The sequence below is a fragment of the Aspergillus puulaauensis genome, chromosome 3 (assembly GCF_016861865.1).
Source record: "Aspergillus puulaauensis MK2 DNA, chromosome 3, nearly complete sequence".
Classification (NCBI taxonomy): Eukaryota; Fungi; Ascomycota; class Eurotiomycetes; order Eurotiales; family Aspergillaceae; genus Aspergillus; species Aspergillus puulaauensis.
In genome coordinates this window covers 4,123,427-4,139,397 of record NC_054859.1, presented here as the reverse complement: position 1 = coordinate 4,139,397, position 15,971 = coordinate 4,123,427, and the positions used below count along the sequence as shown (strand labels likewise).

At 51.4% G+C, this 15,971-nt stretch overlaps 4 protein-coding genes across 4 annotated transcripts; all 4 read left to right on the top strand.

Moving 5' to 3' along the window:
• Nucleotides 1-519: 519 nt before the first annotated feature.
• On the top strand, nt 520-5,348 carry APUU_31617A (putative membrane bound C2 domain protein (vp115); the record flags this gene model as incomplete). The annotated part of the gene is made up of 6 exons (XM_041702842.1): nt 520-717; nt 782-844; nt 905-1,157; nt 1,210-3,621; nt 3,691-3,831; nt 3,883-5,348. 6 exons carry the CDS (start codon nt 520-522, stop codon nt 5,346-5,348), a joined length of 4,533 nt encoding a protein of 1,510 aa, XP_041555586.1.
• Nucleotides 5,349-7,575: 2,227 nt separating this feature from the next.
• On the top strand, nt 7,576-9,613 carry ugp1 (UTP glucose-1-phosphate uridylyltransferase; the record flags this gene model as incomplete). The annotated part of the gene is made up of 2 exons (XM_041702840.1): nt 7,576-7,656; nt 8,150-9,613. 2 exons carry the CDS (start codon nt 7,576-7,578, stop codon nt 9,611-9,613), a joined length of 1,545 nt encoding a protein of 514 aa, XP_041555585.1.
• An 892-nt stretch (nt 9,614-10,505) lies between these two features.
• Nucleotides 10,506-12,791, top strand: APUU_31615A (uncharacterized protein; the record flags this gene model as incomplete). The annotated part of the gene is made up of 5 exons (XM_041702839.1): nt 10,506-10,670; nt 10,735-11,331; nt 11,384-11,535; nt 11,586-11,765; nt 11,816-12,791. The coding sequence occupies 5 exons, from the start codon at nt 10,506-10,508 to the stop codon at nt 12,789-12,791; spliced, it is 2,070 nt and encodes a 689-aa protein (XP_041555584.1).
• A 361-nt stretch (nt 12,792-13,152) lies between these two features.
• Nucleotides 13,153-15,886, top strand: APUU_31614A (uncharacterized protein; the record flags this gene model as incomplete). Its single annotated transcript, XM_041702838.1, has 3 exons — nt 13,153-13,716; nt 13,788-14,479; nt 14,539-15,886. The coding sequence occupies 3 exons, from the start codon at nt 13,153-13,155 to the stop codon at nt 15,884-15,886; spliced, it is 2,604 nt and encodes an 867-aa protein (XP_041555583.1).
• Between the last annotated feature and the right edge of the window lie 85 nt (nt 15,887-15,971).

Here is a 15,971-nt window from a genome sequence, read left to right as displayed (position 1 = left end):
CACGAGCCACTTGCGTCGTCACAGCGGCTCCTCTCCTCGTCCACTTTCGGCTGCCCTGAATCTTCTCCTCACTCTCTCCACTTTCCACTTTCTCCCTGTCTTCTTTTTTACCTCGTCTTTTCCCTTCTTGACTTTCTTTTCCTTCGCCAGCCCTGTCGCAATCCAGCCCAAAGAGCCTAGGCAATTAACGCCATCCCATGTGAGTGATTCTTTCCCCCCCGCTAGCTTTCTTTGTTGCAGCTGGCTATCTCCGAGCGTATGGTCCTGCCGCTTTTCGTCCCCGCTGCCGAGCTCCCAGCGGCAAGGCAACCACCCACTCACGTCTGCCCACCCACCTCACTCTATCTTCGAGCTTGCATTCCAGCTCTCAATTGCTAGCCGCGAATCTTCCTGCCCATTTTCAACTCCCGTCCTGTGCCTGAAAAGAAAACCATCCTAACTGACTGATTTCCGCTGCTCAGATTGTACAGCTGATTCGAACGAAGTGGGCGACCCCACGCCGGAGGCCCAGCGACAACCATGGCGCCTGCAAACACCGAACAGAAGGAGCAACAAGCTATCGATGCCGCCGAGTCTGCTTTCCAAAATACACAAGCGGAGACGAACCCGGACAAGGTCGAACAACAGCTGGTCGATGAGACCCGGAAAGCAGGTCTGCCTGCCTACCAATTCGACCCAGATGCATCACCCGAAGAGAAAGCCGCCGAGGCGGAAGCTGTACGTCTTTATTACTCGCTGATTTGACCTCGAGGTGATTCACTAATACTCATTGTTCCCATAGCGTGTACCCCCAGGCTTCCACCATGAGCGGAAATCGAAGGCAGTAGGCGTAGTTACAGACAAGGTGAGTCTACAATTGAAGCTTGCTTGAACTCGACATTCCCCTAATCGGGTATCATTTCAGGACGATGGCACCCCGTCTCCGTATAGTCTTCCTCCCCCGAGGTCCGCAACTACATTACTCAAAGAGGACAAAACCGAGGAGGCAGCAGAGCAAAAGGAGGGAGAAATGGACGACGATAGGCGATGGGCGCGCGACCGAACGGGATGGACTCCACGGTTTGTCCGTGAGGACGATCCGGAAGAACAGGACGAGGCCACTCTGCTGGATCATCAGACATTTTTGGAGGGCAAACTTGACGATAAATTCTTTGGTGGTAGGTAGCTTACGGACATCCCGACGTTGACTTTTTACTGACTATCCGCTAGACTGGTATCACAATGCCGGCGTCATCGTGTTTGCCTGCCTCTCCTCGTGGATGGTTGCTGTTTTGGGCGGTGGCCTGGCGTGGATTTTCCTTGTCATGGCCGCATGTGGTACTTACTATCGCACTTCACTGCGGCGAGTTCGACGGAATTTCCGCGATGATGTTCACCGTGAGATGGCAAAGCAACGCCTGGAGACCGATACTGAGAGCTTGGAATGGATCAACAGCTTTCTGGTCAAGTTCTGGCCTATCTATGCGCCGGTCATGTGTGATACTATCATCAATTCCGTTGATCAGGTTTTGAGCACGTCAACTCCGGCATTCCTGGATAGTCTGCGATTGAAGACCTTTGTCTTGGGTAGCAAGCCACCGCGCTTGGAGCATGTCAAGACCTACCCAAAGACGGAGGTTGACACTGTAATCATGGACTGGAAATTCAGTTTCACTCCTAATGATACCATGGATTTGACTGCTCGCCAACTGAAAGACAAGATCAACCCCAAGGTTGTCTTGGAAGTGCGGGTTGGCAAGGGCGTTGTCAGCAAGGGTCTTGACGTGATCGTTGAGGACATGGCCTGCAGTGGCTTGATGAGAGTGAAGGTTAAGCTTCAGATCCCCTTCCCGCACATCGAACGAGTTGATGTCTGCTTCTTGGGACGCCCGGAACTCGACTACGTTTGCAAGCCCCTCGGTGGTGACACCCTCGGTTTTGACATCAACTTCATTCCTGGTCTTGAGACCTTTATCAAGGAACAGATTCATGCCAACCTGGGCCCCATGATGTATGAGCCCAACGTCTTCCCCGTCGAGATTGCTAAGATGCTTTCTGGAAATGCTGTTGATCAGGCAATTGGTGTTGTTGCTGTCACTCTCCATGGCGCTGTCCAGCTCAAGAACCCCGACAAGTTCGCTGGTACACCCGACCCGTATGCAATCGTCTCTATGAATAACCGAAATGAGATTGGCCGCACCAAGACTATAAATGATACGGACAGCCCACGATGGAATGAGACTATATACGTTATTATCACATCATTTTCGGATACCTTGACCATCTCTCCATATGACTGGAATGAGTTCAGAAAGGACAAGGAGCTGGGAACCGCAACTTTCGCCTTGGACAAATTGGAACAAGAGCCTGAGCACGAAAGCCTGTACCTTGAAGTCCTAGCCAGCGGTCGAACCCGTGGCTCCATCCATGCGGACATCCGATTTTTCCCTGTTCTGGAGGGAAGGAAGCTGGAGAATGGTGAAGTTGAACCGGCACCAGAGATGAACACGGGTATCGCTCGATTCACTGTTGAACAAGCAAAGGATCTGGACGGCACCAAGAGTATTGTGGGACAGCTTAACCCTTACGGTGTTCTCCTACTGAACGGAAAGGAAATCCACATAACCAATAAGCTCAAGCGAACAAACAACCCCATCTTCCAAAATGCTTCCAAGGAATTTTTGGTCACGGACAGAAAGACCGCTAAGCTTGGTTTAGTTATCAAGGATGACAGAGATCTAACCAAGGATCCTATTCTCGGAAAGTATCAGATCAAGATGAACGACATGCTCAAAATGATGGAGAAAGGCCACCAGTGGTTCCATCTTCATGGTGCCAAGTCTGGGCGTGCCAAATTGGTCTTGGATTGGAAGCCTGTTGCAGTGGGAGGTATTGCGGGAGGCGCCGGCTACCTCGACCCTATTGGTGTCATGCGCATCCACTTCCGGGACGCAGCAGGTCTCCGGAACCTGGAGAAGATGGGCAAGTCTGACCCTTACGCTCGTGTCTTACTCTCTGGTTACATGAAGGCTCGAACTGTCACCTTCAGGAACAATCTCGACCCCGACTGGGATGAAGTTGTCTATGTCCCGATCCACAGCGATCGTGAGAAGCTGACCCTGGAAGTCATGGATGAAGAGTCTGTTGGCAGTGACAGGTCTCTTGGTTCAGTGGAGCTCTCTGCATCTGATTATGTCCACGAGAATGAAGCTGGCGAATACGACAACGACGATGAGAAGCAGCTCGTGTCTCGGACGCTTCGCCTCGGCAACCGTGAAAAGGGGGTTCTGAACTATACCGTCGCTTTCTACCCGACCATTCCTGTTGTCAACCCTGACGACGAAGAAGAAGACGACGACCAACTAGATGTCGATGGCGAAACTGAAGGATCCACTGACCTGGCGAGGAAGAGTACTGACTCTAAGCGCAAGAGCCTCCATTCCAAGACCAAAAGTGTGGACTCCAAGGCTTCTGCCAAGGTAGCAGAGACGAACGGCAATGGCACCGCAGACGCGCAGACAAACGGTCGCCCGAGCCTTGAGTCGCGACCCGGTACCGCAAGAGACTCCGAGACCATGTCAGTCAGATCCATCAAGGATGTGCCGAAAACATACATATCCGTGGAAGATCTTGCGAACCACCGTAAGTACACTACCTCTTTTAGGTCATATTTCGATTTCGAGAACAGTAGCTTATACTGATCCTGTCTAGAATCCGGTTTCCTTGTGTTCAAGCTTCATGAGGTCAATCTCGCACATAACAATGTGCACGTGGAAGTCCTAATGGACGACTATATGTTCCCAGTGTGGTCGTCACCCAAGATTCGTACAAAGACTGCTACTGTGGATGACAGTATGTTTGAACCCACCTCAGATAACTGCAATAAGCTAACATATGATGCAGTCGGTGATGCATTCGTGCGAGAACTCGATTTCTCGAAAATTACCCTTAGAATCGTGGACAAGGTCAATGCGAAGGGTGACGATAGTGATGAACACATCGTGGCTAAACTAACAGGCGACACCCTTCCCACCCTTCAGCGCATCCTGTACACGCCAACCGAACTCAATCTACGATCTAACGATGGGGAGGTGAGCAAGGTTACTGTCAGTGCGCGATACATCCCTGTTACCATGAAACTTGACCCTACGGAAAGTATCAACAACATGGGTACCCTCCGCGTGGATGTCTTGGATGCTGCGGATCTTCCATCTGCGGACCGAAACGGATTCAGTGACCCATACTGCAGATTCCGCCTGGAAGATAAAGAAGTTTTCAAGACTAAAGTGCAGAAGAAGACTCTTCACCCTGCATGGAACGAGTTCTTCGAGGCTCCTGTCAAGTCTCGAATCGGTGCTAATTTCCGTTGCGATGTCTATGACTGGGATTTCGGCGACAAGGCGGACTACCTCGGTGGAGTTCCGATCGACTTGGAGATGTTGGAGCCTTTCCAGAACAAGGAAGTTTCTCTGACTCTTGACGGGAAGTCGGGGGCCATCCGACTGAAGCTCCTCTTCAAACCTACCTATGTCATGCGTTCTCGCCAGGGATCGTCAACCTTCTCTGGTACCTTTGCTACACCCGGAAAGATCGTTGGTGCCCCCGTCAAGGGAGTCGGATTTGTTGGCGGTAATGTGATCAAGGGCGCTTCCTTCTTGGGACGTGGAATTATGTCGAAGATCCGAAGAGATGACCATAGCGACGATGAGAACGAACAGAAGGAAGTCCCGTCGGCCATCCTAGTGGATGGAGAGACACCACCTACCGGGACACCTACCGGGACGCCCAACAAGAGCGAGCTTAGCCATTCCCGATCCCGAAGTGGCGCCTCCCATTACGGCGATCGAAACAGTATCGGCGGGAAGGGAGATACCGGAACTGCCACCATCTCGGTTTTATCTGCGAGCGGATATCCTCCATCGGCTAATGTTCGGGTGTTCATCCGCGCAACCGGACCGAAAGGCAGCAAGGAAGTGCTCAAGACTAAAGCTATCAAGAGCAGCAGCGGACCCGTACAGTTTGACGCCGCGAGTGAGACTTGCCACATGCACAACACGACAGCGGATGTGTATTACCATATCAGGGTAGTTGACCATTCAACTTTCGGCTCTGACAGCGTGTTGGGAGAGGGCAACTTCCTTGTCGCCGACCAGGGATCCGCTGTTGGACAAGAGAAAACGGTGAATGTTGGCACTGGAACTGTTGTGATTCGAAGCGGCTTTTCGGGTTCCGGAGACAGTCTCCGCCCTGGGACAGCGTATTCGACTGCAGGCGACAATGCATCGGAGGTTCATGTGGCGGACAGCCCCGACTCGAGGAAGCCCCGGCGGAGCTTTCTGAGCAAACGCAGTGTCAGCGGGCGCGAGTAGTGGCTGATGGCACATGTGACGATTATTTTCTGATGCTCGTGTTTTGATCTTATCCTTTTATATTTTATTTTTTTTTTCCTCCTTGGCATCAAACGTTGTGGACTCCACATGATGTCGCGTTTGCACGACGGGTTTGGGCGGAGGCTCTTGGATAATGATTGTTAGATACCTTAGTTGAAATGCGAATGTGGGAGTTCCAAACTTGAAGCCTCCGGCTGTTCTAGTACACCGCTGTGCGGGCATCGCAGTGACAGATCCGACCCCTTGCTGAAGTTGCTGTGCTTAAAATAAGTGACACCTGTCCAGCTGTATGCAGTCCATCAGTAAGGTAACCATTCCCACGGAGTCATAACTGTCCCAAGGAAGAAAAGTGAGACATGAGCTGGAGACATTCAGCGTATTTTTCTTGTGTGGCTTAAACAATGTCTTTCTTTAATATACGGTTATGGTTATATTTAGCCTGTGTCTAGCCACATCCCGTCGGCGTAACCATGGTTCGGGCCCTGACTTTTGACACGCTTAACTATTACGGCGCTAACTTGGGTTCTCGACTCAAGAGTCAAGGCGAGGCTCTTATTTAGGGCAGGCAAATTACAGCTCAGGGATGAGACTAGGAGTAGGTCAGACACGCCCTTATGGGTCATGGGTATATTTAGCCGCGGAGTTTATGGACTATTTGGTGCAATGCAATAAGTATGTCTCCGTCAATAAACTTGGGGGGGGAAGGAGAGTCGAAGGAAAATGCGTAAATATTAACGATACGAACGACATTGAGTATTGACATTTGACAAGCCCCGTCGGTCAGGCAGGTGGATATTTGGGTTTAAAATTAGCAGGACGAGTAATACGTAGTGGCTTTTGTAGTTCCATTCGACACCGGGTGTAATAAAAGAGTACTAATAATATGTCCCATACAGACATGAATAATGAGGATGTCCTGTCAGTGGGCGTGTACATCGGCGACTGAGCTCGGAGAGAACGGAGCATGGGGGCAATGGGTGTTTTAAGTGGGTAAGGCTGGAATCGATATTCGATAGTCAATTGACTACGTACTTTACCTACTTACCTCCAAGCAACAGTGGAGGTTGACTATTGTCCATCTGCAGCAGATGTAAGGTGGATGTAGGTTGCGTATCTGTCATTCCATTATTGATCTAGAGAACTTACTTTGTCTTACCCAGTCTCTCACTGTCATCGTCTCTCTGGCCTCTGTCTCATATGTAAAATGTGAATTGTTTGAGAGACTCAGTGATGACGAGGCGGTGGGGCACGTTTTATGAGATCGTTATTTATTGAACCCTGGGAGGGGGAAGATGGGTCCGGCCAGGGAAAGGGGCTTGGATCGCTGGAGAAGCCCGAGTCTGGTCTGGTCTGGTCTGTCTGGTCTGGATTTGGAAGAAAGGAGGGTTTCGAGCTGTCAGATCTTGCTTGGTTGATGACTTGACTTGACCTGGCTTGAGGCAGGTTCCCATACAAACCCAGACAGTGCAGATACCTACCCATCACCACAATCCTATTTCGTCGCCTGTGTATTCCTGCATATCTGGTCATATGGCAATACCTTGTCATGTCCCAGAATATCTTTTGAATCCGTCCAGGAATGTTTCCAAATGAATTCTGATGCTCACATAGTTGGCGGTGGTGGTGGTGTTTCGTACTGTCACAGAGCTGGATACCGCATCGGGCGGGACCTGGAATGGGCGGGCTAACGGTGGCCCTGTATGGTCAGGTACGGTCACAGGAGCTCCCCGCCCCTGAGTGGGGAGCAGCCAGGAATCATTGTTTTCGTCATTGTCCCTCTGGGCCTTCACCAGCAATAAAACCATCCTGCCCGCCAGCTCCAGCCTGCACCTCCGTCTTCTCTTCTCTCTCTTCCCATCTGCCCTTGGCTTTTGCCTCCCACCCTTCTGCCCGCCCACCATTGGATTGTAAGTGTGCCCATTGCCGCCCCTTTCGTGCTTTCGCGTCACACCGTTGCCGTCATCCCTCCTTTGCTAGGGATCGACACCTTGGTCGACACACCATCTCTGCTGTGGCAACGTGGACCAAGGCAGAGACGGAACAGAGCGTACCTCTGCCCGCTCAATTCCCCAACTCTCAGTTTCATATATATCTGCTGGCCTCTGTTGCTCTCACGCTTTTTACTAACCTTGCTGTCCGCTCAGTAGGCTTGTTTGATTTTCGAAAATTCGGGGTTCCTCCGCATACCGCATTAATACCAGACACAATGGCTACAAAGGATCTGCCAACCCACCTGTCGTCGAACGCAGGCTTTGGCAAGCACCATGGAAAGACCCAGTCTCACATGGTAAGTTCTGAGCAAACAGGATGTATTCTGGTTTTTGTTTCTTTGTTTTATTGAGATTCGCCGTTGGGAAAGCGCCGCCCGCGCGCATGACGTCTGCTCTGCCCCTCACGAGTCTTGAGTCTACACCAGAGAGATACCACCGCCGCGATTACAGTAGGCAGAGATAACCCCCGTGAGCGACCACCAGTTGCGATTTCCGCAATTAAATGCTGTTGGTGGTGGTGGTATCTACTTTGAACCCGATCTCTTTTTTTTCTGCTCGCAGTTTGCGTTTCGGAACACCACTTCCTCAGCTTAAGGCAACACCACGCTTTAAGCTACGATATTCCGCGTCCCGCAAACAATGTCGTATGTTGTGCGTCGGGGGTTCTTTAATGCTGCACTGGTCTGCCTTTTTTTTTTTATATATATATTTAAACCCACTGTTGTGGTCAATGTTTGGCGTGGTTTAGGTTTTCAATTTTGGATCTTAATTTGAAACTAACGGGTTCAGGCATTTGAAAATGCCTCCACCAGTGTTGCTGCCTCTCAGATGCGTAACTCCCTGAACGCCCTTGCCGAGACTGTCCCTGATGAGAACGAGCGCAAGCGATTCGAGGCCGAGACCGACAACTTCTTCGCTCTCTTCCGCAGATTCCTCAACGACAAGGCCAAGGGAAACGCTGTTAACTGGGACCGCATTGCCCCTCCTCAGCCTTCGCAGGTCGTTAACTACGATGACATTGGCAAGGATTCTTCCGTCGAATTCCTCAACAAGCTTGCTGTTGTCAAGCTCAACGGTGGTCTGGGTACTTCCATGGGCTGCGTCGGCCCCAAGTCCGTGATCGAGGTCCGCGAGGGCATGTCATTCTTGGATTTGTCCGTCCGTCAGATCGAGCACCTGAACCGCACTCACAATGTCAACGTGCCCTTCGTTCTCATGAACTCTTTCAACACCGACCAGGACACTCAATCCATTATCAAGAAGTACCAGGGCCACAACGTCGATATCATCACCTTCAACCAGTCTCGCTACCCCAGAATCATCAAGGACTCTCTGCTACCCGCTCCCAAGTCCTTCGATGCTCCTCTGCAAGACTGGTACCCTCCTGGCCACGGTGACGTTTTTGAGTCTCTGTACAACTCCGGTACCCTGGACAAGCTTTTGGAGCGTGGTGTCGAGTACATTTTCCTGTCCAACGCTGACAACCTGGGTGCTGTCGTGGACACCCGCATCCTGCAGCACATGGTTGACACCAAGGCTGAATATATCATGGAGTTGACCGACAAAACCAAGGCTGATGTCAAGGGTGGTACCATCATCGACTACGAGGGCAAGGTCCGTCTTCTGGAAATCGCCCAGGTGCCCAAGGAGCACGTCAACGAATTCAAGTCTATCAAGAAGTTCAAGTACTTCAACACCAACAACATCTGGATGAACCTCCACGCTATCAAGCGTGTCGTTGAGGAAAATGAGCTCGAGATGGAGATCATTGCGAACGAGAAGTCTATCCCTGCCGATAAGAAGGGCGAGGCCGATCAGGCTATCTACCAGCTCGAAACCGCTGTTGGTGCTGCTATCCGCCATTTCAAGAACGCTCACGGTGTCAATGTTCCCCGCCGTCGCTTCCTTCCTGTCAAGACTTGCTCTGACTTGATGGTGGTCAAGTCTGATCTGTACCGCCTGGAGCACGGTCAACTAGTTATGGACCCCAACCGATTCGGCGGTGTCCCCGTCATCAAGCTTGGATCCGACTTCAAGAAGGTGTCTGACTTCCAGAAACACATTCCTAGCATTCCCCGCATCGTCGAGCTGGACCACCTTACCATCACTGGTGCAGTGAACCTGGGCCGCAACGTGACACTGAAGGGTACTGTCATCATCGTTGCAACTGAAAGCAGCACAATCGACATTCCCCCAGGCTCCGTATTGGAGAACTGTGTTGTACAGGGCAGTCTGCGTATTCTCGAGCACTAATTTGGGGACCAATATGTATCTAGCTTTTCCACGAATTCTGAGCCTTGTGTCGAATGTTCCGAACAGTCTTCTGCACCAAAATATGTAGACATTGGGTTTAATGTGTGCCTGGGAACTTTTGTAACTTGACGTAGAAGCAGTTGTTGCAACTTGACGTAGAAGCTTATTTGCAAGTATGTCCGGTTGCATAGTTTATGATCAACACCGTCCATTTACTTGTCACCGCCTTTATCCTGCCTTGATGCTAATAATATTAATAGAAAAGTATGGAAGTCACGCTGGGACTCGAATGACTCAACTGAGCTCCTAGATCTCTGTACGTACGGCAGTAAAAGCAGCACCAAGCCGGACCGAGAGTAAAATCTCAACCATGGCTAACATCATCATTCGCTGATCTCGAAACCCGATAGAACCAACGCATTTCCGGGGAACCCCCGCGGGACGATGGTGGCCTGGACCTCATTGAGGCTGGTGGTGCCACTGCGGCCATCACGTGTGGGTCTCCCGCGACGGACTTGTTGCGGCGGATCTCTGATCCCCAGTTTCCCTTTGGATACAACCGTTATACGCAGTTCCCCTCTGAACACAACCACCATGCTCACGGACCACGGACTGTCTCTCACCCTGGGCGGCATGTCCCTTGGGAACCATATACAACCCGCTCTCAAAGGCCGTCCAATTGGGAATTCTTGCGGCTGATTCAGGCTTCCGTTATTTGCGGGTTACCACTCCACCCATCCGTATATACCCGTTTGCACGTCACGAGCGATCGCAACCCAACATCGCTCTGAGTCGTATATGAAGAGAAAGTTTCAACTATCTCTGGCAAAAGGTTCGCCCCTCTTTGACACTCCGGTCGCTCAACCTATGTTTGTTCCTCAAGCATGTTACCATGTCCGAATCTCCAACGCAGCATCGACAGCTGGTGCCGGGACCTTCTCCCCTAAATGAGAGATCCTCCCGCGAGTCTTTTACAGAGGAGCGCCGGGGTTCCCTGGATTCCACCAAGAAGCGCGTGTCTATGGCATGCACGGCGTGTAAAAAATCAAAGCGGAAGGCAAGCGTCTTATTGGGCCTTCTTTTTAGATCACTGTCAGCTGACACTTAGGGCAACAAAATAGTGCTCCGGTACACGACCATGTGACAACTGCCGCGCATTTGATCGAGAATGCATATTCGACGAGACACTCGACCAGAGGCGCCGGGTAGCAGCGAGGCGGACGGCCGACGAACTGAACTACCACCGCGACCTGTTTAACGATCTTCTTAGGGTTCTACGAGCAGAAGACCGGTCTCATACTGCAAAAATGCTAGATATCATACGCCGCGATGCGACAAATGAAGAGTTACGCACAAATATCGACCAGATACTTGTCATCACTGGTGGAAAGGTGGAAGAGAGCGAACAGACTGTCCGTAAACTCGAGGATATACGGTCCTCCTTGACCGAGGGTGCGACACAGTCATGGCGGCCCCAGGTTATGGATATTCATTATCTGTGCGACGAATTGCCCTTCCGGGTTCCTGCACAACCGTGGACGAATGTCACAACAAACTCTGATCTCGTCTCGCATCTTGTGTCGCTGTACTTCACGTGGGACTATCCATCTCACTCCTTCTTGGATCGTGATGTGTTCCTTAGGCACATGGTCCTCGGAGATTTGAATTCGGAGCTTTGCAGTCCGTTCCTTGTCAATGCACTGCTTTCCAATGCATGCGTAAGCCACACAGTCTTACTGTAATGTCAATAGAGATGTTGACCATGTCTAGCACTTTTCCAACTACTTGGAGGCCTATACCAAACCGGGCGAAATCGCGACCAAAGGAGATGATTTTTTAGCAGAGGCCGAGCGGTTGAGAGACGAGGAGCCAGCAAAGATAACACTGACTCACTTACAAGGCCTTTTGTTGTTATATGAAAAGTTCGTTTGTCTGATGGATTTCGGCGTAGCATATACTGATATCGTGCTAGGTACTCTCTTTCTGGAAAGAATGATCTCGGATATAAAATGCTACACGAAGCAATCTGGACCGGGCAGAACATGGAACTTGTTGGCAACAGAAGACCCGAATTCCCCACGGATAGCAATTTCTCGGGGGATATGGAAGCATCTCTAAGGCAAACTGCCTGGGGTTTGTTTCACATTGATACGTATGTCTCTAAATCTTCTTTTCTAGTCCGTGCTGGAGCTGATCCTGCAGCGTTGTGCACACCGACTTCTTACGGGCCAGTCTGATCATGTATGTCTACAAAAGGCGGCCTGACAAACGTGAAGAGACAGCATTCTGGTGGCCGTACCCCACTCACCAAAGCCTGCAGAAGTCGTACCTCGTTGAATACCTTGACATGTCGTACGATCTGTGTCTGATCGCGCGAGACATGTCCCAGAGTCTTTTCAGGATTGATAGGAGAAGGCCTTCCGCAGACGAACAAGTCAGGGTTAAAGATTATTTCTATGAGAGACTGCGTACTTGGGGCGACGCACTGCCTACTACTTTCACTATTGAACACGAACCACCGCCATACGTCCTTTTGCTGAAGATGCGGTATCATACCCTCGTTATCAATCTCTTCCTATATCACGATGAGGATGAAATACTAGGAAGTACCACAGGGGTCATGAAAACCCCCGAAAGCCCGACAACCCCCAGTCCTTACAATAAGCGCAACATCACCCAGTCAGCCGCCAGGGCAATTGCCGTCCTTACGCGCCAGTACCGGCGAGAGTTTGGTTTGGCTTACGCCCACCATTTCGCCATCTACGCCGTTAATCTGGCCTTATTCGTGCTGGTGGAGCAGTGCGGCACATTTGACATACTTGATAGTGACTTCCTGTCCCTTGCAAGCGCTTACTCTAGTATGGCCAGTCGGTCCCATATAGGACGGAATATGTTTCATCTCTTCCGGCAAAATGTCCGCGCCAAATGCCAAGGAAGCCGACTGCGCCATTCCAATACAGTAATTGAGGAGGTCAAGACACTGTTTGACGAGGAGTGTACGTCGCCGTCGGTTTTCGACGAGTTTTCTGATGGCCTAGAAAAGTTGGATGCGGACGAGCGATATCGCGTGCTCGGCGCGCACCGTTTGTCTGATATGCTTGATCGATACGAGACTCTAAGTCTCGGTAAGGACGAAATCGCGCTTGGGAGGTGCTTTGAGCGCCTCGCTGCGGGATAGGATATCAAAATGCGATCCAGTTCAAGAGGGAAGGTCACAAAATTGCGCGGTCTCCACGAGCGACCGCAAGTTGACGATCCCTGGCGATTTGCTGCCAATTTACTGCGAAATAAATTTATTTTTACCTTTTACTTACTAAGTGATACCAAAGTCGTCACCGCGACGACGATTTACTTTCAATGTGCGGTTCATGACATCATGGTTAGCTCTCCGCCACTACGTCCTGCGAGTTCGTTCCTCTGCCCCTCTCGATTCAAAACATCGGATCTCACCTTCTATTTATATTCTATTCTATGCATTTTCCTTCGTCGCGCGCATTATTTGAGCACGACGTTACGGCCTTTGCATACCTTAACCGCTCATGGGGGACAAACATCCTTACCGCTCGGATCGCTCGTCATTCAGTTCAACAGTCAACCGGAATGTTGGCAGCCTGAGTCCCAATTCAGTGGCCAGGTCCTCCTCGGACTGGATGTGGAGGGCCGGATCGCTGGGCGCTCCATCGACAACAGCAACTGGAAACCCGGCGCAAGCCCAAGCCCCGATGAACTACCAGCAGTATCCGTACGGGCAATTCCCCGATCTCAACGTTCAATTTCCACCGCAGGCTCCAGATGCGATCGCCGCACCGAAGATCGCAATCCCGCGCGCTACAACAGCCAAGGCGTCATCGCAGCGACGTCGGTCAGCGCGCGCCTGCGAGCCCTGTCGGCAACGGAAGGTCAAATGCGACGGCGGGCGGCCGGAGTGTCGAAAATGCCGGGAACATGGAGTGAGCTGTTCGTACATTGATATCAAGCGGATCCGGGATCAGAAGCAACTGGGAATTTTATCGGACAAGGTAGAGCGGTATGAGAAGCTGTTAAGGCAGCTTGAGACAGAGGCGGACTCTTCAACTGCGAGGAAGATCAAAAGGGCTTTAGCGGTGCGTAGGTCCCATTTTGCCTATCCTTTTAGGTTTCCTTTTTATAGATGGGGCTGGTGCTAACGGATTAGACTCTTGAGCAGGCGCAGTCTGATGACGGCGAAGAAGCGGACGATGATGACGCAGACTCGACGACATCGCACGGATCGCTGGATGAAATTGACCTGGTCAAAGAAGACTTAAACCGCAGCGACAAGACAGTAGCGGTAGGGTTTTTTGGCAAGAACTCGGAAGTGGCATGGATGCAGAAGCTTGAAGATGTATCAGGCGAACGGGCATCCGAGTCAGACGGGGAGAAGTCGCACTCGAATAGAGATTTCCCGATCATGTCGATGAGCTACCACCTAGATGACCTTTCAATCCCATTCCCGGAAACGGTTGATCCTTTTGCTGTGCCGGAGAAGGACTTGGCAGACCAGTATTTCAACGCGTACATGGAGTCTGTGCATCCGTCGTTTACGATGATTCGGAAGAACACTTTCACGACGCAGTATGAGCAGTTCTATAAGAAGAAACAATTTAGCCCACCACCACGCAAGTGGCTGGCGGTGCTGAATATGATATTTGCGCTGGGCTGTCGGTATTGTAAGTTCACGGGCCAGGTTTCTGCTGGGGGAATTGATACGGATGATACCGTGTTTTTGAACCGTGCTAGGAAGCTGTGCTTGTGTGGTAATGTGCTGTTCGAGCATGACGACCTCCAGCAGATTCAAGTGATTTTACTTGTGGCGCTTTATCTTATTGCGTTGGGGCAGGTAAACGGGTATGTATACAGTCTATCTTGAATCTTTAATGCAGCGTGCATTGACTTGTCTCATCCAGTGCATCCAAGTTCTCGAGTTTGGCGTTGCGCTCGGCCATCTCGCTCGGTATCAACCTGAAGTTCAAAGATGACAGAACGCATTATGCATCAAAAGAAGCACGAACTCGTCTCTGGTGGTCAATATTCCTCCTTGAACATCTCGTCACTTCAATAACCGGCCGAATTTCCGGCTGCGGCGAAGGTCTCAGTGCGGTCTTACTTCCTGTCCCGTTTGATGAAGACGGTGCCGAGCGTAACCCTAGCCTTAGTGAAATCTTCCACAACGCAAAGCTGCAGGCGAGTCGCCTCCAGCTGACGTTGTTCCAAACCGACGATGAAGCCCAAGTCGCCTTAGCATGGTTATCCCAGTGCGAGCCGTCCCCGACGCTGCTATTCCACTGCATCGTCGACCTCAACATCCTTTCCCAGTCCGTCATAAACAGTATCTACAGTATACAAGGCCTCCGCGAGTCCGCCGGACATTTTGATAACCGCCTCGAGAAATACAACCGATGTATGGGTATTTGGCTGCGCAAAGTTCCCATGCCATACCGGTTCACTGTCTCCCCCGGTGACGACACCTTCCTTCCTCCTGGAATCGGACACGTAGAGACCGATTATACCCGCGAGCGAATCACCCTAGCGATATACTACTACAGCGCCCGCATAACCCTCTGCCGGCCCTGCCTCTCCCACACTCCAGTCCCGCTCCAAAAGGCCGGCGAGCGCAGCACCCGCGCCAGTTTCCGTGCCCTGATGACCCTCGCCTGCCTTCGCGCAGCAACAAACCTCCTCTCCATCCTCCCCGAAACCCCAAACACAGTCTGGCTCACAACCGTAACACCGTGGTGGGTAATCCTCCACTTCATTATGCAAGCAACAACGGCCCTCCTCATCGGTCTCTCCACTTGCTCCGCGAACGACACCGAATCAGCTGCCGGCAGCACTACCACCACTTCCTCCTCAACAACAGAATGCGGCGGCAGTAGAGACGAAAACACATCTTCAGAAACAACACCCGCGACCCCGCCCCTAACCAAAGAAACCATGGTCGCCCAGACCCAAAAGGCAATGCACTGGCTACACCATCTCGGCTTCAGCAGCCGCGCCGCGCGCCGCGCGTTCATCCTCTGCGAGCGCTTCGTATCACGGATGGGGCCCAAGCTCGGGATCGACATCGACGCGCTGCCGACCAGCGAGGCGTTTCCGCCTGTCGGCGATGTAGATATGGTTGGGGCGAGTGATTGTTCTGGATCTGATAACGGCGGTTGTGATGATGGGGATGGACTTGGGGATGGACTTGGGCATGGGAGTGGGCTTTTTGCCGACATGTTGGTTTCAGATGCGTTGGCGATGGTTGATGATTGATTGAGGCTGTTTTATTTTCCTGAATACCTTTCGGATGCTTTGCTTCACTTGGGTGGATTGGATTGCAGTGGTTAGTGGTGAAAAC